The sequence below is a fragment of the Physcomitrium patens genome, chromosome 13 (genome assembly GCF_059467195.1).
Source record: "Physcomitrium patens ecotype Gransden chromosome 13, ASM5946719v1, whole genome shotgun sequence".
NCBI lineage: Eukaryota > Viridiplantae > Streptophyta > Bryopsida > Funariales > Funariaceae > Physcomitrium > Physcomitrium patens.
Genome location: NC_143422.1, coordinates 11,216,852 through 11,242,734, shown reverse-complemented (window position 1 = coordinate 11,242,734; position 25,883 = coordinate 11,216,852). Strand labels below are relative to the sequence as shown.

The window sequence follows — 25,883 nt, the reverse complement described above, 5'->3', positions numbered from 1 at the left end:
GAGTTGTTAACATCTTATTATAGTTTGATGAGCTCTGCCACAAAAGCATTGTTGTTTTCTTGAGTGAAAATGGAATGCCTTAAACAAATAATTAAATGTCTTAACTATTATAATTTTTATGGTATAAAATAAATAACTAATATATATATATATATATATATACATACTCAGGCTATAAGTGCACTCCAAATTGCTATATACACATCCAATATGTCTACACACACATCCAAGGTCTCTTATTAGTTGCTCTAGGCTTCCTTTTCCTTGTCTCATTATAGGTGATTGTGTTGAAACCAAGAAGTAGGAGAGGAGGTCCAAAACCTATATTGGGATAAAGAAGAGGGGATCAAGAGCAACCAATTAGAGCCATTGGGTGTGTGTATGGACATAATGGGTGCGTGTATAGCAATTTGGGGTACACTTGTAGCCTAAGCCATATATATATATATATATATATATTAATGTAAACTTGTGTCATTGGACATTGTAGTCTTTGGTATTATCATCCATCCATTCTTTCATTCATCCATATTCCTTTGTTTCCATGTTTGGCCAATGAGAAGGCTTCTTTGTCTTTGTATCTTATATCCAAGTTTTTTTATATAGTAGATATATAATCATTCCTATTAAACATTTTGACACAATGTCAATGGTCACACCATTTAAATTTCAATAAACAATACATAAATTGCTTGTCAAAATAAATATTGATTTGATTTGATTTTTAATTATTTACATTATTTACCTGGAATTGTTTTTTTATCATGGAAGAAAATCAATTTTTTATTTGGTATCATGTCTTTTCAGTAACTCATAGAATTAAAATATAATGTATTTGTTTTATAAAATCATAAAACTATGATCAAGAAAATGATAAATAAACTCTTTGTGTGATTAAGTTAATGTTTTTAGATAAATTATAATTACATATTTTCTTTGACATGACATAAGTAAAATAAAAATAAAAATAAAAATAAAATCTATGAGTTTTTAAAAAAATGTTTTTCAAATCATCAATTCTAAAAACAACAACACTTGCTATGTCAAATAGTTTAAAATTTTGTATTTCAATATGAATTACATTTGGTTGTTTCATTGATTGCATTCTATTAAATTAAATTTTATTTTTTCAGCTGAAATGAATAATAAAAACATTATAAAGAAGTCAAGGATTTGGTTAAAACATTTTATAGTCACACTTTAAAATACTAGTCTAAATCCAAAATGCTGTAATTTTATATAAACTGTATCAGATACTCATATTTTATTTAATTAAAATTTTCAACATGTGCAAAGGTATTTTCTTCAAATATATTAAATTGAAAAAATTATATATTTGTACACACACACACACAAAAAAAAAAAAAAAAAAAAAAAAAGGCATAAATTATTTTTTAATTCATGTTTCGAATTTCTAACTTTGAGTACTAATTTTTAGTTACTTATATGAATATTAATGTTTTTAATGAAATAGTTGTTACACTGAGATCCCTTGCGGATTTGTAAGTGATCCATCCAACTTTTCATTTTGCTTCTTCTGCAATGTCCCATAAAGTCTATTTCTTTAAGTCTCTGCAACTGGTTCGTGATAGTGAAGCTCCAACCATCGGCTGTAATCTTGTATAAATACTTTAATTATACGCCCACAGCTTACAAATTAGTTTATTTTGTCCAGATGCTAACACATTTAAGTTTGTTTTAGGAAATTGTTAGGTGGACATCCTCCTTTTATTGCATGGACACCCCACAATGTCATATTCCAATTTAATAAACAAATAAAAATGAATGGTCATTTAGAATTGTATCCAATGACTTTTGTATTATATTTTCTACTTGAACTTTAGTATATATAAAATCAACTTTATTTTATTTAGACATTATTATTATTATTATTATTTATTGTTATGAAACTTACGTTCCATTATATGTTTGTGAGTGTCAACAGAATTGACTTTGTGCATACAATAGTTTTCAAACACAGTTTCAAATAATGGTCATTCATTTTAATGTGTGGCACAGGGTGTTCGCCTAGCAATTCTACTGTTTTTTCTTAAAATAATTTTTGTTGTTCTGACTTAAAACATGAAATTTTATTCGGTGTTGGAATGGGCCAGCCATACACACAAGACTGGACACACTAAAAAAAAAAAAAAAAAAAAAAAAAACTATGTTCAGTAATGGAATGGAAGAGCCCCGCACCAACACTCCAACACACAAATCTGGACACACTGAAAACACAAAGCGGTGTCATCTATTTCTCTTCATTCATCCATTATAAGGTAATTCATGCAGTCGGCCGAGAGATCGAAACAGGGTTTGTTGTGTCATGTACCCCAGTTAACATTGTGTAGACATTGCAGACATTGCTCTGGCCAGGCAAAAGTTGTGAGCTGCTGCTGCTCAACACTGCTGCTGAAGACAATGCGTGTTGTGTAGGGGAAGACTGCTGTGTGTGATCCAGCGGGTGTTGGTGTGGGCTTTTTTCTTAGGATTCAATACTTCGTGGAGGTTGTGTTGTTCCAACTGGTTTAGGGCTGGGTTGTCAACTTGACGTCTTATCAACATGGCTCGAAATGAAGAGAAAGCGCAGTCTATGTTGAGTAGGTTCTTGGCGGCGAAGAGTGATGAGAAGAAGAAGCCGAAGGAGAAGCGCCCTTTTCTTGCGTCGGAGTGCCGTGATCTCGCAGACGCCGATAAATGGAGGCAACAGATTATTCGTGAAATCGGTCGCAAGGTTATGGATATTCAAAATCCGGGGCTTGGAGAGCACCGTATTAGAGACTTAAATGACGAAATCAATAAACTGATTCGCGAGAAAGGGCACTGGGAGGCGAGGATATTGGAGCTTGGAGGACCTAATTATGCTAAAACTGCACCGAAAATCACTGACGAGAGCGGCAAAGAGGTCAGGGGATGATGCTAGCATCACATATTGTACAAGTCGTATTTCTTCGGTGTCATCGAGTCTGTGTTTCTTCGTATTGCCCAATTGTTGCACTGGATAAATTGGCACCTGCACGCATGTGCAGCAACAGTTGCAACCTTGTTTCGAGTGTTGACTCGGCTCTCCTCTCCATGTTGAGGGACTTTAGGAGGTTATGTCATATTTGTCTAAATTACTGGGCAATGTCTGTAGGTGGATGCAGCTAGTGGAAAAGGCATGGGCTACAAGTATTTCGGGGCAGCCAAACAGTTGCCAGGAGTGAAGGAGCTTTTTGAATTACCAACAGAAATCAAGAAGAAACGAAATCGGTATGAAATGTATAAACGTATTGACATGGACTATTATGGATTTCGTGACGACGAGGACGGAGTTCTCGAGAAGCTAGAGCGAGATGCAGAGAAGGAAATGCGGGCCAAGGCTATTGAGGAATGGGAAAGAATAGAAGCCGTAAAAGCTGAAGCCCGCAAGGGTGTCAAGGAGGTATGATTGTCGATCAGCAGCACAGATGTGCTGCAAATGTCTTGAATGTAGTCTCTACTGGTTTCAGTTAGTGTGTGTGTAGGTGGTAGTACACCCGAACCATTTTTGGTGGCTATGTGCGTTAGCTTAATTGGATTGGCGTATATTTCTAAGTCACCTTTTAGTAATCGGATTGTCGGAATATCATGGCTGCAGGTCGTTGTCATGAGACCTGAGACAAATGGCAGAGCGGACAGCGATTTGGAAGATGATGTTGACGAAGATGAGCAAGAGAGACGTCCCAAGCGGTTTGAGTTTGTTGCCCATGTGCCCCTTCCAGATGAGAAAGAAATTGAGCGCATGGTTGTAGAAAAGAAGAAGCTGGAGCTGTTGAGCAAATACGCAAGTGATGACCTTGTAAAAGAAGAATTAGAAGCGAAGGAGATGTTAAACATACGCAGATGAAAGCTTTGTCTTCTTAGTCGGATAACCTGCTCGGGAAATTGACCCTCTGGCAAATCTACGAACAGCTTCTTCATGGGTCGGGCATCGATTCCAAGATGGTTCTACCCAGACACTAGGAGCTGCTTATAAACCTGCATTCCAAACTAGAGTTTTACGGCAGTCATTTTAATCGGTCCAGGATCAGATACTGCTAGTGCCTCTTTGCTTTATCAGAAACTGTCAGTGCATATCAGCGTCACATTGAGTAGCAGTGAACCACTTTTTGTTTGGTTCGGCCGCTCTTAATGCTAATTGCTAATCGACAGTGTTCTTGATGTGAAAAGGCTGAATTCTCTGTTATTTTGAAGCGAACATGCTCTCCCAGGAGTGCATGTATGCACCTGTTATGAAATTAACTCTTGCAAAACCAAGGACAGAGTACTAAGATTACTTTGCAGTACTCACCAGAAGTACTGCAACTCCAGGTGGTGGGGTTTTGTCTATTTTAAACACTTTTTACACCGGGGTGAAGTCGAGAATGTGGGTGCGGCGGGAAAATGTGGTAATGGTTTCAAAAATGCAGGACTAGATGACATCGTTTCCGCAGAACAGGTACCTACCTCGCACTATGACCTTTTAAAAAAGAAATTTAACACAATTATTTTTGGGCAATTAGACGAGGATAAAGATTTCGGATTCATTAAATTGGTATGGTATAGGGAGCTATTTAGATTTTCGATTGGCCCAGCACCTATTGCTCCACAGCCAGATGACATCTTTCAATACTGGAGATTTATCAACCATAGAAAGGGGGGGAATTGTTCACTACAGTCTTCGTGCACAGCCACCAAGGATGCATACACCAGCCTTCGCTTTGAAACCACCGGCAGGCCCCTGCTCAGGCCCCGGGCGCTGACAGCCCTAACCTGGGCGGCCGTCACCAGTGGCGACCGGCAGCGCAAGGGGTTAAAATAATTAACTAAAAACATATTTCTAAAAAGGAGAATACAAGTGCATTGAATCAATAATACAAAAAAAATATAATAAAATAAAGGAAAATACCTTCTTACCTTTGTTCATGAGACTAGTGATATAATAGGATTAAAGTATTAATCAGAATGAAATTTGAAAGTGCGAAAAATACTATAATTTTTTCTAAAAAATTGTAGTACGCATCAACACTTAGGTTGAAAGAAACAAAAAATTGAAAAATTGAAATACGAAAATAGTTTGCGAGGTCAAAATTATAATATAAATTGGAAATAAAAAAATATGAAAGAATATATGAGAATGAAAATGGAAGAAAAAATCATAGATATAATTGTAAAACGAGAGACAGATGCTCTTGGCGAAATACAGTGCCAACAATCGATAATGGGTGTTTACAGGAATCTAGTGACCAATCTAGTCGCTCTACACAACTGTCCACCATGTTCAAGCTTTACGATACAAGCGTCGGTAAGCATTAATAAAGTAGCTGCATTGGATTGGACTTCACAACCACTTTGCAACAATTCTACGTGGATGAACCCACATCAGTTACTTCATAAGAAACTCCATGCAACATCATGCAGCTGCTGCAAAATCCATGATTGTTTGGAAAGGGCACGATTAAATTGAGTGGAATGCATCAGCATGTAATTAAACCTTTCCAGTGTACTTGTAGTGAAGTTCATAATCGTGTCGCAATGTCATTAAGGCACCTCGCCTTGCACCCTCTGCTCAACCAAAGAAAAGGGAAAAAAAACATAATCAGATGAGTCACGGAGAATTGAATATATGGGCTGCATATACAATTTTCTAGCACAAGTTGTGGAACATAAAACCCCAGTACTACGAGATGACCAATGTTACAATGTAAAGGTAATAGAAATCACCTCCTAAAGCAGCGTGAAGTTGCTGCAGGTCGTTGCCAGAGCATGCATCAAGCAATGCAAAGGCACCTGGGCGAAGAGCAGTGTCCACCTCTCTGTTCAAGATTGACATGATTAAATTCTCACGGTCAGGTTGACAAGTGCATTCACAAAAACGGCTGAAAACTACAACCCCCTCCCCCCCTACACACACCATTTTTTGTCCATGCATCTTCACATGCATGTTTAGTCCGCGAGCGAAATGCTAAGTGAAAAGATTTAACAATCACTGACCTTCTTAGGCCAGAACCACCATGATTGTACCCAGAGATCACATTCAAATAATCTGCAAGAATGTGAGCGCAATACTTGCCCATGGTCTCCTTGTGTGCTTCCATCTGAAAGAAAAATGTTAGTAACGAACCGTATGTTTCTAAACCCTTAAATGTCCTGAGTGACTGCATTGATGACCGAACACATGGGATTCTAAACTCCGGACAGTGAATAGTACTATTAAATTTGTGCAAGACCATCCATGAAGATCAAGTATATAAGGCTAAAAATTTCATTAAGACATAAAAATTGAATTGAAACAAGGAAGAGAGACCTCTTGATAAACTCGGCTCAGCCAACTTCCACATTGAGCAGGCCCTGCTGCTGTCGTGGAAGGTGATAAATCTGCTTCTTCCCTCCCACTAGGGGCAGCTAAGCATTGCAAAAGAATCCGACAGGATTCACCCAACAATGCCATGCTATGTCCACATTCCCTGTGTAACACAACCATGGAACCATCGTCTTAAGCTATCATGTGTGCTGAATTTTCAAAATTAAAAACTGAAATCGAAGGCAGAACTAGACGGAAATCGGTCTTAGGTCTCTTCACACTAAAAAGTCTTTCCACACAACAAGTCTTCGCATACAACAGTTTCTTACAGCTGAATTGCTGGAAGCCTGATCAGCACTCACATAAATATTTCTTGAAAGCTTTATGCACACAACAGTGCTGTGCTACTAAGACCGTCTACAAGGATGGACTACGTAAAACTGCAGTCCAGTTGACTTACCGTATGCGGTGCCGCAGCAATGCACAAAGAAGTTTGCAGCAAGCAACATACAGCCTGACAGACATTCCACTAAAACCCTGAGAAAAGGGCTCCGTCATTGTGGCTTTCAAATCATGTAGAAGTGCCTTCGGATTCCCACAATCATAGAAAGATCTGAAAAGCACGGCAGGACATTGGAGGGCCATGGCCACAAAACAGGCCTTCATTGGGAAGATTACAGGTCGAGCTGCTAAGGAGGTCAAAATCTCAAGACTACGGAGGACTACCGGAGCCGCATCCACCATGCTCAACATCCGAGTCCTAGACACGGAGATGAGCTGTCTTTCAAGAAATATTGAGGGCCCTTGGCAATGCGCGATAAGGTTCAAGAGTCCTCCATAGAATGCTGGGCAGTGACTTGCAAGTAAGTGCAATCTCATCTTACCTGCAGATCACAAAGATAATTATGAGCAGCGAATCCTATACTGCCAACGAGACTTGAACATTACTTAATCATCAATAATCCAGAAAATAAGATACCTAGAAGTCGAAGATGACTGGTTCATAACAAATAAGTCTGCTTGAGCAATATGATGCCTGACTGACATATCTATATACACAATAGAAATACTACCAACCTAAGTTTACATTGTAATTCCAAATATCTAGAAAGAGGAACAGGGAGAAAATGAAAAGAAAATGGAGAATAAACATTATTTAGGTCACCTGACACAGCCTGTAATGCGAGACCTAAACAGTCAACGCCAGCAGCTGCAACAGGTCCCACATGACAACCACGTACTTCGCTGATGTCAAAGCCTAACCCTGAATCAGAACATCCCCATACACCAGCTACAGCTTTCTCCACAGATTGCAAAGCGAGGACCATGTGCTGCCGAGGAGCATACTTCAGGAGACTCTCGAATGACCGTCGTATGCTGTACAGTAGATCGTCTATCTGGTCAACTCTCTCTAGCCTTTTACTTCTGCGAGATTCCAATCCTCCCACATCATGATCATCAAGATCCCAATCGGATGGTTCTACTCTTTCCAACATAGTGTCCTTAAGATTCTTAACGGTGCTCGTGGCAGAGTTCTCCTTCAAGACTAGAAGTGCCCCAGTAAGCTCTACGTGCAAATTAACAAGCTTGACGAAATCTACAGGTGAGATGAAGGATTTCATGCAGGGAAGATAAGCTCCAACTGACCCTAGGTAATTGATGACTCCAACTAACCACCCAGGATGAGCCAGCTTCTGAGTCCGAATCGACTGGACTGATCCTAACAACAACCGATAAGCTGCCAAGAGAAGTGTGTCTAACGAAAGAGGAGACTGCTCTTTAAAGCTGATAAAATTAGTTAGTTCCGGGGTGACCGATGTGTATGAAAAGGGGGAATAAAATAAGCTGCGCAGCTTAACGATAGCCGCTACTGCCATGTAAAGCTCACCAATAAACTCTGTTTTCTCTCTCGTACTTTCTTCCAGAGCACTACGAAGGAATGCAAACTGTGATGAAGGCGACTCTTCCATTACACTAGTTTTTAATGCTTGAAAACTAAGATCCTCGGACATGGCCTCTGTGTAATGTCCGTCGACCTCAAGGACTCCTTGGGCCTCTGTATCCTCATCGTCGGGCTCTTCGTCACTTGACGTCACATTTAGTGACTCTTCTTCTTGAAGATCCCTTAATTCGTCTTCATCGAATTTATCTTCCCTGACAAGATCCTGTTCCACATTTTCATTCACTTCTGAGGCCTTGACGCCTGTTTTGGTAAAGAATCCAAGATCAGTGGTACCCATAGGAAACAATACCTGAAGCAGGATACGAACTAAAATTGGTTCAAGTTCTTTAACAACAAAAAACCAAGCTTCTGGAAGCTCAGTTCGCCACACCAATGAAGTAGATGTGGAAGTTCGACACTCTTTGTCGACCCTTTCAAGCGCCATTGTCATACTCCATAGGGTGCTACTGATGGCTGCAACTGTTGAAATAGGACCGTACCATTTCGAACTTTGCTCACTTTTCAGAATGTTTTCAACACTCGTGGCTTCTGCAACCAAAACTGTCCCAAGCGCAGACACAGCTCTCAACTTCTTCGACTTTCTTTTTCTCGACTTCAGATCCGCTGGAGTAGGCACATGCAAAGAGGCATTAGGGCTAACGAGCACCTTAGCCTCAGCACAACAAATATTTGCAATAGAAGCTTCAATAACAGCACAGGTTTCATTTAGCAGAGAGTAAAATACACCGGAAGCATTCCGCTTAAAAGGCACACTCGAAGGCTCTTGTGGATTTTTATCATCCATGCCCATGGGAGTCTCAAGAGTACGCATGGCCACAATCTTAGGTAAAAGAGTCACACATTGAGTGTTGGTCGAGCTCCCAAACAAAGTACGAGTGAAGTCTGAGGATATAATACTAGGTTCCAAACTAGCCGACGAATTGGCGAGAAAATGCAGTGCACGCCTGCACGCAATCAGAGTATCACCCCAAATAAGACGGACGTTATCGGATGGACAATGCTTTAGTTCTGATTCCACATGAGAACGTTTGAGGTGCTTTACGGCTTCTTTGCCGCCAAGGAGGAAATTAACCAAGACCCTGCAATCAATATAAAAAAGTTAAGTCAATGTTCAGAACGAAATGCACATCGCAAAAGAGTCACAAATAAATACATCCTGCAACAAACTGAACAAAATAAAGCAGTACTGAAAGTAAGATGCAGGCTCCAAAGAGACCATTTGGTGTGCAAGTGGAAGCAGCATCCAGACACTTTAGACCAGTTCAACCAAAAAACTGAAAAACATGAGTGCAATACTTGTCCGGCAACAAAAAAGAAAAATAAATAAATAAATGAAATAAAAACCACAAAATCCACAACGATGCAAGATCCTTACATTTCCAGTTGACAGATTGTATATGCACATCCAGCATTGTCGGCTGATGGTAGATAACCACACGGAAGGGTCGCTAGTAAGTGGAGAAGCCTGCTACAATCCCTAAATGTCTTTTGATGCTCCTTATTCAAAGCTAATATTTTCAGTGTCGAAAGCTTCTCAAGAGAATTCGTCTTCAGTTTCACCTTCTCTATAAAAATAGCATCGCTCTCTGCGGCAAACGGTGGTGCAGCACCCTCAATGCAATCACCAATGATATTGAAGATAGGACAACCCTCTTTGAAACTTGACAGCAATATCTTCTTCAACTCCTGAAGAAATGCTGTTGCGAACACTTTTCTTATGCCCTGGATGTACAAAGTGAGCCTGTTAGATGGTTGCGGCAATAAAGTTAAAGACAAATTTTACAATCAAAGAAGAAGGCGTTTGCAAGGCAACATCGCATTCCTCCAACTTAGAAGTGAGAATAATCACAGGGAGTGTTCATACAGCTACTGGTTGACATTATAAAAGAGATATACAGAGTACATTATCCAACAGAACCTCTGGATTTTAATTAAGAGTCAAGTAATCTAAAAGCACAGTCCTATAGATCGTGCATTGACATCATGCAACACCTTATTCCATGATCAAATGATTTTGAAGTCGATATTAATTCGAAACTAACCTCAAGTTCATAAAAATCGAGATTTTTGAGAAGGCCATCAGTGATATCTTCCAAGTCCTCGTCTCTGCTCTCCTCAACGCTAACAGAACAATCACCTTCCTCTGGTATATGAGGATTCTTAGCGTCATCCAAGACGCGACCTTTCCCAATATGCAGTAATGCCATTACAAAATTCTTCAACTGTTCCTCATTTGCAAAAGTTGACCATACATCCACTGTGTCGCAGATGAGGCGCCATCTGTAACATATTCAGACATCATTACAAATTCCGACTTTAAGAAAGTAACCCTTGAGCAAAAGAATGTACACAGGTGCACGATTCTGTAAAGCGTTGGTACTTGATGATTCAATGGAATGTGGTAATCAAGGTTATTAGAGACACATATTTTAGTACTAGAGCAGAACAACCCAGTGATGTGTAGACACTGATAATAAAATCTCAACCAAAACTCCGCATTTCTCAAATGAAAAATTGATAACGACAAAGAGGAGCGAACCCTGTGAGGAACCATAATATACAAGCGGCACTAAAATGACAAAGAAAGAAATGCGCAAGCCTAATTGTAAGCATCTTAAAATCTCTAAATGACCTAAACAGTGAGAACTTAATACTATGTACCTGGCTACATGTATCAAGTTGAAGTCCAAACTTGTCAAGACTCGGTTCCATTTAACACTAGTCAAAGAGGTATCCTCAATCTTAATAGCATCAAGATCTTGCAGCACAATGGATACGAGTTTTGCTCCTTCTTTTTCAAGTGATCGAAGAACCTTCATATACTTTTTTGACTCCGTTTTGCCAATGAGAAATTTAAGTGCCCAGATACGACGATCAAGGTCTACTAAACTTTGTATGGCTATGGTGTTGATTATGTAAATCATTGTTGGTAAGCACAAGCCATCCCCAATCACACTACTTTGAAGAAGTTTCATCAAGAACGTTGACATCTTCAACGACCCCCTTTGTAAAGACAAAAGGAATTCACTCGCCTTCGAGTACGAAATCACCTCAGCCTCATCCGCGACAAGAAAATTAATTTCCACATCGAGAGTAGCCATTCTAGCTTTTCGTGCAGCCTTCGGAGGCATTAACAGTAAACACTGACGATACAGGACTCGGGAAGATAGATACATAGACAGTAGAAACAGTGGCTTTGACGAAACACAGTTCTCCTGCATGGAGGAATCTTTTCCAACAGAATCAATTCCACTTTGAGCACAAACATCAACCAAATTCGTCATGGGTGGAACAAGGACCTTCATCAGGAGCTCCCTGACAGCACCACCGGCAAGGACACTATTTGATGAAGTCACATTTGCATTCTCAAGAATGCAGGTATAAACCTCTAAAAGCCCCTTAGCTGATCCTGAAAAATTCTTGATCCTCCACAAAGACGTTGTTTGTTGAGTATCAAATGAATCAAGTGAATTTGCAACTGCCACTCGTAAACCTTTCAAGAGATTTGCCACCTGTCCTTCAGGGAGTTTATGTATCACTGATCCCAGAGTTACTAGAAATGTTTTTGAACATATTATATTCTTTACTGGAATAGAGAGAACTTCATGCTGAGAAAAAATTTGAAGAGCTGTTAAGGTATCCGTGAGGTGGAAAATAGGAATATCGACCTAGCACAAACACAAACGTCATTAGGAGCAGTAGAAGCTTACCAAGCATATAAGGATCATATAATCAAAAGGAAATAAAAAGATTAGAATCGAATACAGGCACAGTTCACATCGAACTAAAAATGCAAAACGAACAAAAATAAGAAATGTCTCGAAAATTTGTGCTCAGGTGTATGATACCAAATGTAAGATCATAAATCCAAACAGAAGTCATAATTTAGGAAAACTAATGTATATAGTGCTGTTAGGAGTAGAGAACTGGCTAGAGACCTGTCTGAGTAGAGCTTGCGTGACTAGAGTCCGAGCTTTCTTGGAACAAAACACAAATCAAACACCAACCTGTCTTAGCTCGCTGTACATATTGACTAATCCAGTGCAGAAATCCAAGGCCTTCAATGTCGTCTCCTTAGCCACTTTAGCAGGGGCAACCATTTTGAATACAAACATCCATATCGATGACAACTGTTCCTCAAAAACCCTGTACTCAAGTTCAAGAAGATGTTGAAGTGCGAATACAACTTCACGGAAAATCTCTGTTTCATTTGTGCGATTGACCCTTGACTCAGTCTCAGATGATCGCTTTTTCTTCTTCAAAACAGGAGTTACTGCGTCTCCATTCGACCAGGCATCAAAAGCTTTCGTTCCTACTTTGATTATCAAATTAAGAATCTCCTGAAGGAAATTGAAATAGGTCAGTGTGAGAGTGTCCTCTAATGTCTTGTACGCTCGCGACTCCTTGGCAGCTGCAAGCAGCTCATTTACACCTCGCATCAATAGAGATACTGTCATCACATGCTCTTCTGTCAGATCGAATTTTTCCGCTTCAGACCCGACGAGCGTTGAGAGTTCCAAAATTAGCGGCCCCACTAATTCGCCGAAGACGGTAAAAAGCGCGTCTGTTTCATTTGCATATCTTTTTGGATGTGGGGCAGCACTTTCACCATCTTTTTCTTCTTCGATATCAGCACCAGACTTGTCACTTGACTTTGATTCACCGATTCTCTCAACCTTGTCACCTAAAGTAATACTCAAGCATTAGGATTCCTTTCTATTAGCAGATGTCACGGATTATAGAGGCTTCCGACCAATCTAGGTCTTGTAAGCACGACCCAAACTTGTAACTGAATTTACGTCCAGTGGATTCAAGGCGAAATTGGGCATAACAGGAACAAAGTCTCTCCAACAGCAAGGAATTGTGAAACAAATTTAGCCGGCATTTTCCCATCCAATCCTGGACTACTACCAAAAAGAACTTATACATTTTTTCAAAGTTCTATACACTCACAGCGTAATCCTAGACTCGTATCTTAACAAAAGATTACTCGATTCAGGAAAGCAAAAGAAATGTAGACTTAAGCCCTCTGGGAGACAACCGACTTGAAACCTGCCCCCCAAGTATTTCCGTAAATAACACACGCACGCAAGCAGGAACTAAAGAAGGGAAGGGGAGACACCATGTTGTTGCGATTCGCTCATAGAGATGTACCTAAATTTCAACATATACGTCACTGAGTTCGGCTAGGCAGTACCTGGAATGCTGTCGAGGAGCTCAGTCTTTCCTTGACCTCGGACTCCATAAACATCCTCAGATAGTGCAACTTGTTGCGCTTTCCATCTCGTGGCATATATCTTGAATGTGCGACCAAGTCCAATTAGCACTACGAGATTCCCTGATTTCCTTAACTCATCAAGTTTCTGGAAGAACGTACGGTGATAACTTCGCTGCCAACCCTCCGAGTTCTTGCTCCTATTCGCATTTGTATCGACTTTTTTCTTTAGGTTCATGCACACCTCAAAATACCCTCCAACGTGAGATGAATGAAATAAACCGTTCTCAATAATATCTTCAGCTGCGCTAATTAGCTTTGAAAGCGATTGATCACCATTACTAATTGAATATCCAATAACCTCAAGCAGAGGCTCTAGTAATCTTGCTACAATAGACTGGAAAATTTTACTCGGATTTGGATGTGACGCAACAGTTCTAGAAAATCCTTCTACAATACCACTAACCAACGCCACAACGGCAGAATCTCTCGCAGAGATATTCTTACCGTCTGGCCTCAACAGATTAAGGGCTCCAGAGGTTAAGGATACCCAGCTATCTACGTTCGACCTGAGAGGCCGACTATACTCAGTAAACAAGACGGAAACTACTTCAATTAACTCCATCTTTAGACTTTCGGACAAAGATAATGAAATGCAGGAAGTGAGTGGGCGCATTAGCGATGGAGAGATGCCGGTGATCCGGTGAAGATAACCAGCCAACAAACAAAATTTCAGAATTGACCAGTAACGCGAATCCAAGTGCGCAGGAACACCGCATTTTTCATCCGAGTGAGAGGAAACTCCAGGTTTAGACGACCTAATAAGCGCTGATTGCACCCACTCGGACAAGAATCTGATGACTTGGGGCAGATTTATCCAAGCAGCGTCACTCTCTGTCAATGCGCTGCCAACGTCACCGGCACTATCCTCCTCAAGAGATTTTACGGAATCGATAAAACTCATAGCCAGCTCAATTTTCCTGCGGGTACATCATAATCTCATCATCAATTCATTTAAATCCGCAAGGCATCCTCGGCCAAGCACTAAGCCTTTCATAAATATGACCTAACACAATCGAAATCAAAAGTTGACTCTTCGAACAAACCTCTCCGTGCGGGTAGTTGGCAGCCGCAGCGCTTGAACAAGCTCCAACCGAGTTGCAATATTGCAACCAGTCAAGTCCCGGCCGCTTGAACAAGCAGAACTGATCTCCGCCATCGCCACCAGGAACTTCCAAACTCCCACCGAAACCCTAAACCCTAAACCTCTTAAAGGTCAACACAAGCCTGGATTCTGACACACGCGGCACCGTAATACATTCTCTTCATCAACCCCTCCGAAAATCCCCATCAACTTTGTTACAAACACCTCCAAAACCACTTCCACGCTGTAGTACTACCACTAAAATCACGGTGGCCTTTCCCCTGCAACTCTCAGAAAATTGCTGCAGCCTGCGAGCTGAGACCACGACCATACTCTGTAAACAAAAATAAAAAGCCACGTCAATCAACTCCATCGTATGACTTCCCGACGAAGACAATTAAATGCAGGAATTGAGTAGGCGTACAGAGAGATGCAATTGATGTGATGGAGATAACCAGAAAATTAATGCGAACCTTCAAAATTGGTGTGGAAAGCGACAACAGGTGCGCAGGAACACCGCACTGAGCATCTGGGTGAGAGCAAACACACTAAGTGCTGATTGCAATCACACTAAGTGCGGATTGCACCCACTCGGACCAGAGGCCGACGACTTGCAACAACTTTGTCCAAGAAGCGTCGTACTCTGTGCGCCGAGGACGACGACGCCGCCGCCTGGCACTCCTTGCCGCCCAGCCGTAGCCGCCGTCCTGGAAACGCAACCGCGCGGCAGTAGCCGTCCCATGGCAACGAAGACTTTGTAGGGGATAGGGTCTTTTTTGCTCTTCGGGCAGACGGTCAGGCGCTCCCCTTAACTCGTCGGTGGCGCTGACGTCACTGCCGCGCTGCCCGCATTGCCCCAGTTACATCACAATGTTTTACATTTTTTTATTTAGTTGATAAGTGAATTTAAAATATTTTATAAAAAAAAATTCACATTTAGAGAGATTGGTAATATGAGAGTATCATTTTTTTATCATCATAAATAATCAGAAGAACAGATTTAATGAAAATTGGAGCAATTTGCTAAATATTATATAAGAAGTTATGAAAGTAATAGATTCTTTTAGCTCTTCCAAAGATGAATATTAAAACATAAATATTCTAAAACTATCAATTTAAAATAATATAAATCTTCAAACATAAAATATAAAAAAAAAAATCAAAAAAAGCAGGTCGAACACACAATCGTTTTTTCAGAAATAAAACTTTATGAATGTTACTGTTGTGTTCATCAGTAAATAATATAGGTCATCTTTTGAAACTGCATTTTTATTAGTGTTATATCTAAATTATAATTAAAACTCTCTATTGAAATTCTTTGAAATAAATATTTTTAAAAAATCAAATAATTAGCTAAAATTTTGAAATTTAAGAATATGTTTTACAATCATTCAAAATAATAATAATAATAGTAGTAATAACTGAATATTTAATATTTAATAGAAACACATATTTTTTTAACTTAGAGCCAATTTAATAAAAGTTTTATGTTATCAGTATAGCATTGAAAATAATAGATCAATAGTATCTATTCAAAAACATATATTTTTTTCCTAAAATTTGGAATCAAACAATTAAAAAAGTAATTAAATTTACTTACTATAAGAAATAATTATAATTATTTTTTATTAAATAATCTTTATATATAAGAAAAAAAAGTATTTATATTTATAAAAATTAAATATAAAATATGAATGAAGTAAAAATATTAAAAAAAAATGAAAACAGATTCAACGAAAGAAAAATAAACAATATTTGATGATCTATTGGAATGCCTGTGTGATCAACCACAGAATTTAAGACTCCACAAAGCTTAAAGCAAATTTTAAAAAATATATATTATTGATTAAAGTGTGTTTAATAAAAAGGAAATAACAATTATAAAGCTAAATGAAAAAAATTGTCAAAATTTTATATGTATAGATGTAACTTGCTTAATTTATAACCTTGGTGAATGGACATTTTATAAACTATGCAAGGAGTATTAGTTAAGGGATATAAGTTTGTGACCTAGAAATGATCTTTGTTCTAATAAATATGATTAAATAAGCAAGGAATATTAATTGAGGGGTATCAAATAAATTGACATACATTTATAATTGACCAGGACTAAATATGCAAGACATTGAATTTGTTTTAACATTTATTTAATTTTTTAAAATTAAAATCAATACCATAGATATTTTTTGTTTACATTATAGTAATGACCACTTGTCAAAGTAGTAATTATTATTTTTTAAAAAAACATGTTTATAATCCATGTAAGAAGAAATATGGTTATTTTTAATATAATTAGAAGTGTTGATTTTTTTTCTTATTTTAAATTAGTTGAATTAAAATGCTTTTTTTTTTTCTTGTTCTTAAATTTTTTAATTTATCAAAAAGTTATTAGTCAAAATCACAATTACAAAAATAAATGTAAATAAATATATTGTAAGTATTTATAATTGAAAATTAGATATGGTTCTAATTATTGTAAATATGAGGTAGAATGCATTTAATTTATTTATTTTTTATTTGGCATAAATAATGTTGTCTCTAACAATTCAGAATAGACTTGCTTCAAAAAGGTGATTCAACAAAATTTATAAAGTCATATAAAAGATTGTTAAAATTATGTCTTCTCTACAAAAAGACATTGTTATGTATATACAATTTTGTAATTATTAGAATTGAGATATAAGGTGTTATATCAAGTGTTGTAATAATCATAATAATTAAAAAAGAAATGACTTATTTTATGGTGTTCATATTATATCATATCTAAAACCCAAAGCCTCAAAATGAAAGTTATTTTAATATCAAGTAGAAGACCTCTAAAACTTTGTATTATGCCCCTTTTAAATTGGATTTTTAGGTAATAGATCTTTTTAGTGGAGATATTAAGTAGCATTTTTAATACATATATTAAATTTTAATAACTATTTTTTGATATTTTTTTGTTTGAGGATTAATTGTATATGAATATAAATAAATAATTATCTATAATACAATAAATATTGCTATAACTATCTAATTAATATATATATATATATATATATATATATAGTTGATTACATTTAATAAAAAAATACCAAGGTATTTAAGATTACATTTAATAACAAAATACCAAGGTATTTGTATTTTTTCAATTCAAAAAATTTTTGGTCTTAAAACTTGCATCAATTACCATAGAATAAATTAATAGGTATAAAAATAGCTTAAATTTAATAATGGGAAGAAAATAAATATATTTTATATTTAATAGAATAATTAAATTTAAAACTATAAATATAGTCAAATAAATGGATGAAGCATTGATTTATTTTATTAATTTTTAAAAATAAGTCAAATATCATTCTATATATATATAATATTATATATTAAATAAATTATTATATTTTTTTTATAAATTTAAGTAATATATATTAAATAAATACAACAAGGAAGACACAAGTAAATAGAAATTAGAAATGTTATACACAAGAGGAGTGTGGAATGAGATGCCTCTTTCTTCTAACACCCTTTATTTATAGGAGGGAGTTTACATCTATTGTAGTTGAACTTCATCTATGATCATGTTCATCCATCATTACTTCATCCAACTAAACCCTAGATTCTTCTTAACCAAACCACTATTTAAAACCCTAGGCGCCATATTAGTAACTTATCTTCACTCTTTTACTACTTTTTGAGCATTAGCAACTTACTTAAGGTAATGGTATCTTATTCTTACCTAATCAATATTTTTTTTCTAAACCATACAACAGATGAACATCATGCCTATTTTAAAAAAGTGTTATATAAAAAATTTTTATACATCTTATTTGAATCATTATTCTACTACTACAAAAAGAACAAATAGATCAAAAAAAAAAAAAAAAATGTTATATTAAGATAGAGGAAAAATAGACATGAATGGCATTATTGAATAGCTAACTCTTATAATAATAGGAACATTTAAAATTCAATGCTTAATTAATTTATTAATTATATTTTATATATTTAAAAAAATCTAAAGAATTATTTAGATATGGATAAGAATAAAAAGTAGATAAAAAAATAATTTCAGTCTACTTAAAATCCTTAAACTCACAAATCCACTTATCACATTGTGAAGCAAATTAGAATATAACGATGTTTTTAATTTTATAATGCATATATTTCTAATTAAATAAAATAAATGACTATATATCTAAATGCATTGAAGACAGTGCTTGATACAGCTTAAAAAAACAAATAAGTGCACTTAAAAGCATTAAAAAATATACCTTGATTCTAAACCATTTAAAATTAATTGCCAAATTAAATTCAAAGTCAATGCTAATTCTTGACCTGAGCTCCTTGCACAGAGAAACCCTAAAATTGAAAGAGTGTTCCCAAATTGGATAATGAAAGAATTATAAGAAGTATAAGTTTCTAAAAGAAACAAACTTAGTAAGTGGGTTCACTTCAAAGTCAACTAATAGCACAGCACAACCTACTGAAACGATTACTAAAAGTGAACCCTGAGAGAACATTCGGGAACAGGTGGGAACAGATGGGAACTCGTAGATTGCAATGTAATCAACCGAGGGGAACGCACTAGTCAATGGTCACGTCAGTTGGGGGGAAGGGGCACCACGTCGAGGGGTGTCCCATCCCACGATCACCATCCAGCGGTCGGATGAGCCCAGGGCTCACATGGTCTGGTGCGTCCTCCGGTCGCTAGTCCCGCACGCTGGTCAAAACGCCAGCAGCGGTACACAGGCTCATGTGAAGCAGCAGCCCACGCCAGCGGAGAAGGGAAACCCGTGAACAACTCGCACATCGATCTGCATGGAATTGGATTCTTCGTGGGCACGATCATCTATCTGCATTTATCGTTCAACAATCTCGGTAATTTTGCGGTTGTGGATTTTTTCTTTTAGTGGGGTTGTTGGGTTTTTTTTTTTTTTTTTTTTTTTTTTTTTTAGTTTGTCGTTTGCTTCGTTTTCACAATTCGAGGTGCATGTTTGTGCTTTGAGAGAGTGGCGGATGGGCGATGATGTGGCGCTTTGCTTCGAGGGACTGATGTAACAACAAGTGAAGGTGCGCAGCAGTGTTGGTAATTTTGAGATTCTTCACCTAGTTGCGCAATCGGGGTTCGTGGGTGGCGAGGAGAGTGTGTTTTTTTTTTTTTTTTGTTTTTGAATGAAGAAGGATACGTGGGTGCTGAAGGTGTTTGGTGTGAGATAGTGGAGGTTGGTCTAGGGTTGAGCGTGAGAGCGGAAATTGTGTGTGGCGATTTTGTTGAGTAGAGGATGGGGGGATGAGGGAATAAGGTGTGGCGTTGTAATGGGCGAGATTTTGAGTGACAGCGAGCACAGATGGTCGTGAGTGACATTTGTGGGTGACTGCGGTTAAGGTAGATCGTCGCAGATGTTTGACGGTCGAACGAGGTCATTGGTTTAAATTTGAGTTTTAATGGGCGGAGAGAACCGATGGACATTGATAAACATGCCAGCAACATTGGCCTTAGAATGCTTCAAATTTGAAAGTGACCAGGTAATGTTAAGGCGAGGATCAATGCCTCCTCAGATTCGGTGCTGACCTTTGATGTGACGCAGCTGTAGGTTTTTTGGGGCCAGATTTGTTTCGTCAATACTCTGTTTCCATCGTGGGTGCTTCTGTATTGTTTCTTTACTGCTGTGGTTTTAGTCGGATTTTTACTCCATTTTTCGCGCATTAACAGCCTTGAATCTTAGATCTGATACCTCAATTTGCTGAAATGGTGGTTGTGTGAAAATGGTGTATTCGAAATGATTTCCTATTGAATTTGTTCAGTCCATTGTTGGTAACAAAACTATGACCTTAGAGATTGATGGCTTTGAGGCCGTATTTTAACGTGTTGAACGTCATTTTGTTCCCTGTTCAGGTCGCTGAAGTTTAATGATGAGAGCTGTTTCTAGATATTCCTCGTCAGTGAACAATCCCCCTTGAATTCGAACATGAGTTTTCAGAATATGGAACGAAAAATTGAAATCCCTGATATAAGAGGAGACGATGGTGAAACGTTGGAGAAAGAGGATCCTGAAATAGCAACACTCTCTTCTAGTGAGGCTTCGGTGAATTGGGAAAATATTAGTGAGGATTGGGTTTCTCTGTTCTTAGACCCCGCTACATTTGATGAGCATGCAACACCTCTTCCATCGGATCTTGAGAGTTACTCGCGGTTCGACTCTACTTTGCGTGAATCAAATGATCGTTTTTCTCCTCAAGAGCTCCTGGCAGACTCGTTGTTACTCCACTCCATTGATGATCAGCTGTCTTCCGATTTGGTACTTCAAAGTTCCGTAAACGTTGTGGAAGATATATTTGGAAAAGATGGTTCGTCTACTAAAGGGTTGAAGCGAGCAGATCTCAAACATTCAGAAGGAGAGCCCCGTGGACAAAATTCTGCAACAGTGTCAAATTTCTCGCCTGCTCCCCAATCAAATGCAACACAGACGGCATGCGCATCCACCAGTATGGAGGTGTATGCGTCATCATCTCCTGCCAGCAGTTTGACCCAGGTAAGTGGAGATTCAAGCCCAGGGATGGAGGTTGATTTGTGGAAGAACAAAGAAGCCAACTCAGATCTATTGATCACTCTCGAACAAAGAGTAAATGGCGAGGTCTCATCCCGTTCTGAGAGCCCGACGTCTCCGTCAAGTGCCATGGGCGTGGAAAATGGGTGTCCAAATGTGAAGAAGCTTCAGAGTGAAGGGGGACGAACAGGATCTCGGGACGTTTCCAGCACAGGCTCCGCAGTTCGGACGGGGATTCCCTCAACTGCATTACAGTCAGATGCGTTCGATGTCCGACAGCTTCGAAGTATTGACAACTCTTTCAAAGTAGGTTTTCTGGGGAGGTCCGGGGACACGGAAGATAGTGTTGAGGACAGAGAGGAGTCTAATAAGCTTTTTTGCCGGGAGTATTTTCAATCAGAGTCCTTCAAGCTGCAAAACCTGGAGGTACCTGAAGACCAGCAGAGCGATCGTAGCGATGGCGAGAGAAAGGCGGATGCTGGTGTCGAGGATGATGAGAAGCGACGTGCTCGACTGATGCGGAATCGTGAGAGTGCTCAACTATCTAGGCAAAGGAAAAAGATGTACGTGGATGAGTTAGAAGGTAAACTTCGAACTATGACAGCAACTGTCGCGGAGCTCAATGCCACTATCAGTCATTTGACAGCAGAGAATGTAAATCTTCGGAGACAACTTGGTTATTACTATCCAGCTCCAGGTAACACCTCACTGTTTTTCTTATTTTTATTATTGCTTAAGCTAAGAAAGCGTTTCTTCTTGTCTGTTCACCATATGTTGAGCTTTGAATTATGTCTGCAGTTAAAGGAGTACGTGTTACGCTGTTTCACGGTCTCAATTTTTTCATGATCATAATAATAATCATTGTAATAGTATCTTTTTGGCACTCTTTAATACTCCGTCGGATTTTGTTAGGTGTTTGTCCTCCAAGACCAGGGATGCCAATGCAAGTTTTGCCTATGGGACCCTATCCTGGAATGGTCGCTGGAAGGCCAATATATTCAGGCGGGCAGATGCCACCTGTTCCGATTCCACGGATCAAAGCAAAGATTCCCGCCCGCAGTACAAAGAGGGCGAAATCAGAGGACACGAAGGAAGGCGGAGACCGAAAGCGGACGAAATTGAAAGCTGCGGGTGCTGCGTCCATGGCAGTTATGGGACTTCTTTGCGTGGCCATGCTTTTTAGCTCATTTGACCAAGGTCTTAATGGCTCTGGTGGAGTAGAGGACTATACACGAATAGGGAACGTGCGAATTGGGGGCCGTGTGCTTACGAGCTGGGATGAAGCTGTCAATCCTCTGAATAACACAGGGCTAAGTTCGTCGGATACTGAACCTGGGTGGGTGCCATTACAGGAAGGGGAGTACGGTCCTGAACGTGAGGGTGTCGCAAATATACACATGCGACTAGCTGCTGAGAAAGTACAAGACGAGGCTGTGAAGTCACAGATCTCGAAAGCTGGATTAGAGTCTTCAGCTCGACAATCAGTCGATGGAAATGAAGATCTTGGAATTTCTAAAGAGAAAGGAAGCCAGCTACCACCAGATTATTTCAGCTCTGGCAAAGTTCCATTACAGATGCGAAGAGAAATAGTTTCTACGAACACAAGTCAGTCGTATGCGGCTACAGTGTTTGTTCCTGGCGCCAACGGTCTCGTAAAGGTAGATGGAAATCTGATCATTCAAGCGGTTATGGCTGGTGATAAAGCAGCAAAGAAGCAATCCAAGAACAAGCAAATAGTTGGAGGAAAGAAGAAAGGTCCGGTATCGAAAAACCTGCCTGTCAAGGTATTGGACAATCTGGCTCCCAGAGAGACTAAAGTTGTACAGAATGCCACGACAGGACCTTTTGTGATTGCTAGGCCCCTCCCAGAGAGAGCAAAGTCCGTTTTTGGAACCAACAATCCAGTTTCACCTGTGCTTCATGCTGGAGCTTTGCAGCAATGGATGCTTGGTGGCCTTCATGGTACTAATTCTGGTTCCCTTTCTCACTTTCCCTACCTTGTGCTTTGTGTTATCGATCACATTTTGTACTTGCGTCTTAGTGTTAACAATCAAGTAGCAACTCGTGTTGCTACTTGACTTCATTGTGTGTATCTTTCGGGTCTGGATACTTGTGTGCGATGATTGCTTTTGATATTCGTTCTCTTGGGCTTTTTTAGACTCAGAGACTAATTTTATTGCAAGCGAATTGACCAAGATAATGTCACAACCACGTACTCAGCTACCTATAGATAACTCCGAAGCTGTAGCTGCCACTCAAAGAACTTACCACACTTTTACCCTTTATGATGCTGCTCCCAGAGGGCCTTTACATTCTTGGCTTTTTGCAGGCCTTTCCACAGGTGCAGTTCATGTTGTCACTTCTGCTTGTAATATGGTATATGTAATCCACACTTCACGTAATTTCCTTCTTCAGATAAACATCTGATAACTTTAAGGGGACCTAGTGGTTACATCGATATATAATTAATGTAAGTGTTATTGGAGTCTATCAACTGAAGTTTGGTCTTACTGCACTTTTTTTATATCTGAAATTTTTCAAATTATAAGTTGCGTCTACTTTGTCCACGAGGGCTTTCACTTTCATCAATATATTAGTTAAACCAATAACTTATTAGGATTCACCTGGCTGATTTATGAAGAACCCATACTTTGCGAGAGAATTAGAAGTGACAACAGGGAGAAAATGCCTTTGCTGAGCAGAAATGAAGAGAATTCCGAAGCCTCGATGTCTTTTTGGGCTACTCTGTCATCTTTGATCTATAACAAGCCCCTTCAAAAGAAATTTCATGACAAGAGTACTTGCAGTGTGCCTACAATTAGTACGTTTTGTTGGGCATTACCAGTGGGAAGCAATGCACTTGCAAAATCTGAACTGGAACAATGCCTTTCTTTTGATCGTAGACCCGATATCCTCAGTCTACTATTTGATTTGTGGTTGCTTATGTTGAGTCTTCTGTTCGTTAGCAGAGGGCCTCAGGTTACTTATGATTCTTCTCAGAACATCTCTAGATTGCAAATACTGTTGTGAGGATTTATTCGAGCATTCTCTGGGCGTATTTTTCTTTTTCTTCTTTTTTTTCCTTGTTTTATTTTTATTTTTGGGTGTCTGCTTGCCTGGACTTCTGTGACATTTTTAGGATCATGCAGTAGGTTATTAGGTTGACTATCCTTTGCGATCCTTTCCCATGTGGCTCCAACTTTATTGGGACTGGAATGTAATCGACGTGAATACGTACCCTTGTGCGTTGGAATTTGAGTCCTTGTGTCTAAGCACTTAGTACCTCAGCATTTTATCACTCTGAGACGTGTTTTTATCTGGCAGGACCTGTACTGAACACAGGCATGTGCACGGAGCTCTTCCAGTTTGACACTGCGGCAGCCACCACTTCACCAGAGCAGGGCTCCACTCCAGAACCCAAGAACATGGCAGAATCAGTTGCAGCCAGAGCAGCACAGGGTAGTCCTCACAACATCACTTCAACACTCTCAGTCCCTGATGCTCCTCGTAGCCGCCGGGACCCATTTGCAGTTCCCCTCCCCCCTGTGAAACCAAAGTCTGCAGCTGAAGGCGATGGGGTTCGCAATGATACAGATCCAAGGGTAAAGAATATAGGTAGAGACCACATGCACGGAAGGAATCTGCGCGATGAAGTGTCCAGCATGGTGGTATCAGTTATGGCAGGACCCGAGGAGTATGGCGACAGCAGAAAGCAAACCAAAGGGTTGTCTCGGATTTTTGTAGTGATTCTTGTCCAGAATCAGAAATATGTCACGTACTCGTGCATGCTTCCTTCTGGTGGACCTCAAGGCCATGTCGTTGCGGCGTGACTCGTGAATAGTGTTCTTCAGTGGACAGGTAATCCTCTCCTCTTCCAATCTCTACCAGATGATGTGCTTTTGGTCCATTATCAACAGAGAATTGGGTTTTGTTCTGCTTGGTCTTTCTCTATTGATCTACTGGAGGACCTTTTCTTTGTGAGATATTGTAACCAACCTGAACAGCGGATTCGAGCCACTGAAAATAAGCATGTGTCTGTCTTACTACAGCACCATCCTGTACCTGGAAGTCTAGAAGTTCAAACTGTATTCAGTTTCCGGAATTTACAGTCAAGTATATTTTCTGAGTCAATGCGACGTGATGTTGCTGTATTTAGTTGATCTACTTCCTCTATTTCTTGTAGCTAAATCAATCAATTGCTATTTATTTCGGTTATCCTTTCATTAATGTAATCTTTTTCCCTGACGGGGCTTTTTTGCTTGCAGGATGGTTGCATTTGTTTCAACCTTTTTATTTTATTTATTTATTTATTTTTTCTTTCTTTCTGTGCAGATGGCCCCCTGAACTCCAAGCATTACTTTTGTGCATATGTACAGTAAATTCTACTAGATTTCATATTTAGTTCCCCTGCATTGGATGCGTTTTATTGAGATTAGGACATGTTACGGCTCAGAACTTCGACAGATTTAGAACATTTAAGATCTGACTAGCTTGCCCAGGTCTGTATTTTGGGTGTTCTCGAGATGTGCACCGATTTGATTCAGTGACCGATGAGACGAAGACAATATCTTGAGCACATTGCTACGAATTTAATTTACTTCGCTTTTCAAGGGATAGGCTTCTTCCCATTTCACGCACAATGGCGTGCGTTCAAGTGTACCTCAAGTGAATTGTATTCTTTGATACAGCGTTTAAAACTTTTTCTACCTGTTTACACACTTCTGGAGAAT

The 25,883-nt window shown here is 38.9% G+C and overlaps 3 protein-coding genes across 13 annotated transcripts; 2 read left to right on the top strand and 1 right to left on the bottom strand.

The window, feature by feature from the left end:
- The first annotated feature begins 2,323 nt into the window (after positions 1–2,323).
- On the top strand, positions 2,324–4,278 carry LOC112290105 (uncharacterized). The gene is made up of 3 exons (XM_024536055.3): positions 2,324–2,905; positions 3,137–3,424; positions 3,620–4,278. The coding sequence occupies exons 1-3, from the start codon at positions 2,564–2,566 to the stop codon at positions 3,866–3,868; spliced, it is 879 nt and encodes a 292-aa protein (XP_024391823.1). The 5' UTR covers positions 2,324–2,563; the 3' UTR covers positions 3,869–4,278.
- Positions 4,279–5,144: 866 nt separating this feature from the next.
- LOC112290104 (uncharacterized) lies at positions 5,145–15,241 on the bottom strand. The gene is made up of 13 exons (XM_024536054.3): positions 15,100–15,241; positions 14,589–14,960; positions 13,465–14,462; positions 12,275–12,951; positions 10,929–11,935; positions 10,310–10,547; positions 9,643–9,989; positions 7,470–9,346; positions 6,765–7,188; positions 6,308–6,467; positions 5,995–6,098; positions 5,725–5,816; positions 5,145–5,565 (listed from the first exon to the last, which is right to left on the bottom strand). Exons 2-13 carry the CDS (start codon positions 14,699–14,701, stop codon positions 5,489–5,491), a joined length of 6,114 nt encoding a protein of 2,037 aa, XP_024391822.1. The 5' UTR covers positions 14,702–14,960; positions 15,100–15,241; the 3' UTR covers positions 5,145–5,488.
- Positions 15,242–19,324: 4,083 nt separating this feature from the next.
- LOC112290591 (uncharacterized) lies at positions 19,325–25,767 on the top strand. 11 transcript variants are annotated; one of them, XM_073538334.2, is made up of 7 exons: positions 19,325–19,483; positions 20,502–21,850; positions 22,066–23,115; positions 23,312–23,494; positions 23,771–24,052; positions 24,478–25,011; positions 25,486–25,767. In XM_073538334.2, exons 2-6 carry the CDS (start codon positions 20,575–20,577, stop codon positions 24,981–24,983), a joined length of 3,297 nt encoding a protein of 1,098 aa, XP_073394435.1. In that variant the 5' UTR covers positions 19,325–19,483; positions 20,502–20,574; the 3' UTR covers positions 24,984–25,011; positions 25,486–25,767. The 11 variants fall into 11 exon arrangements, with proteins under 11 accessions (XP_073394435.1, XP_090111461.1, XP_073394434.1 ...); XM_073538333.2 differs by lacking the exon at positions 19,325–19,483 and adding an exon at positions 19,524–19,675; XM_090255333.1 differs by lacking the exon at positions 19,325–19,483 and adding an exon at positions 19,534–19,691.
- The last annotated feature ends 116 nt before the right edge of the window (positions 25,768–25,883 follow it).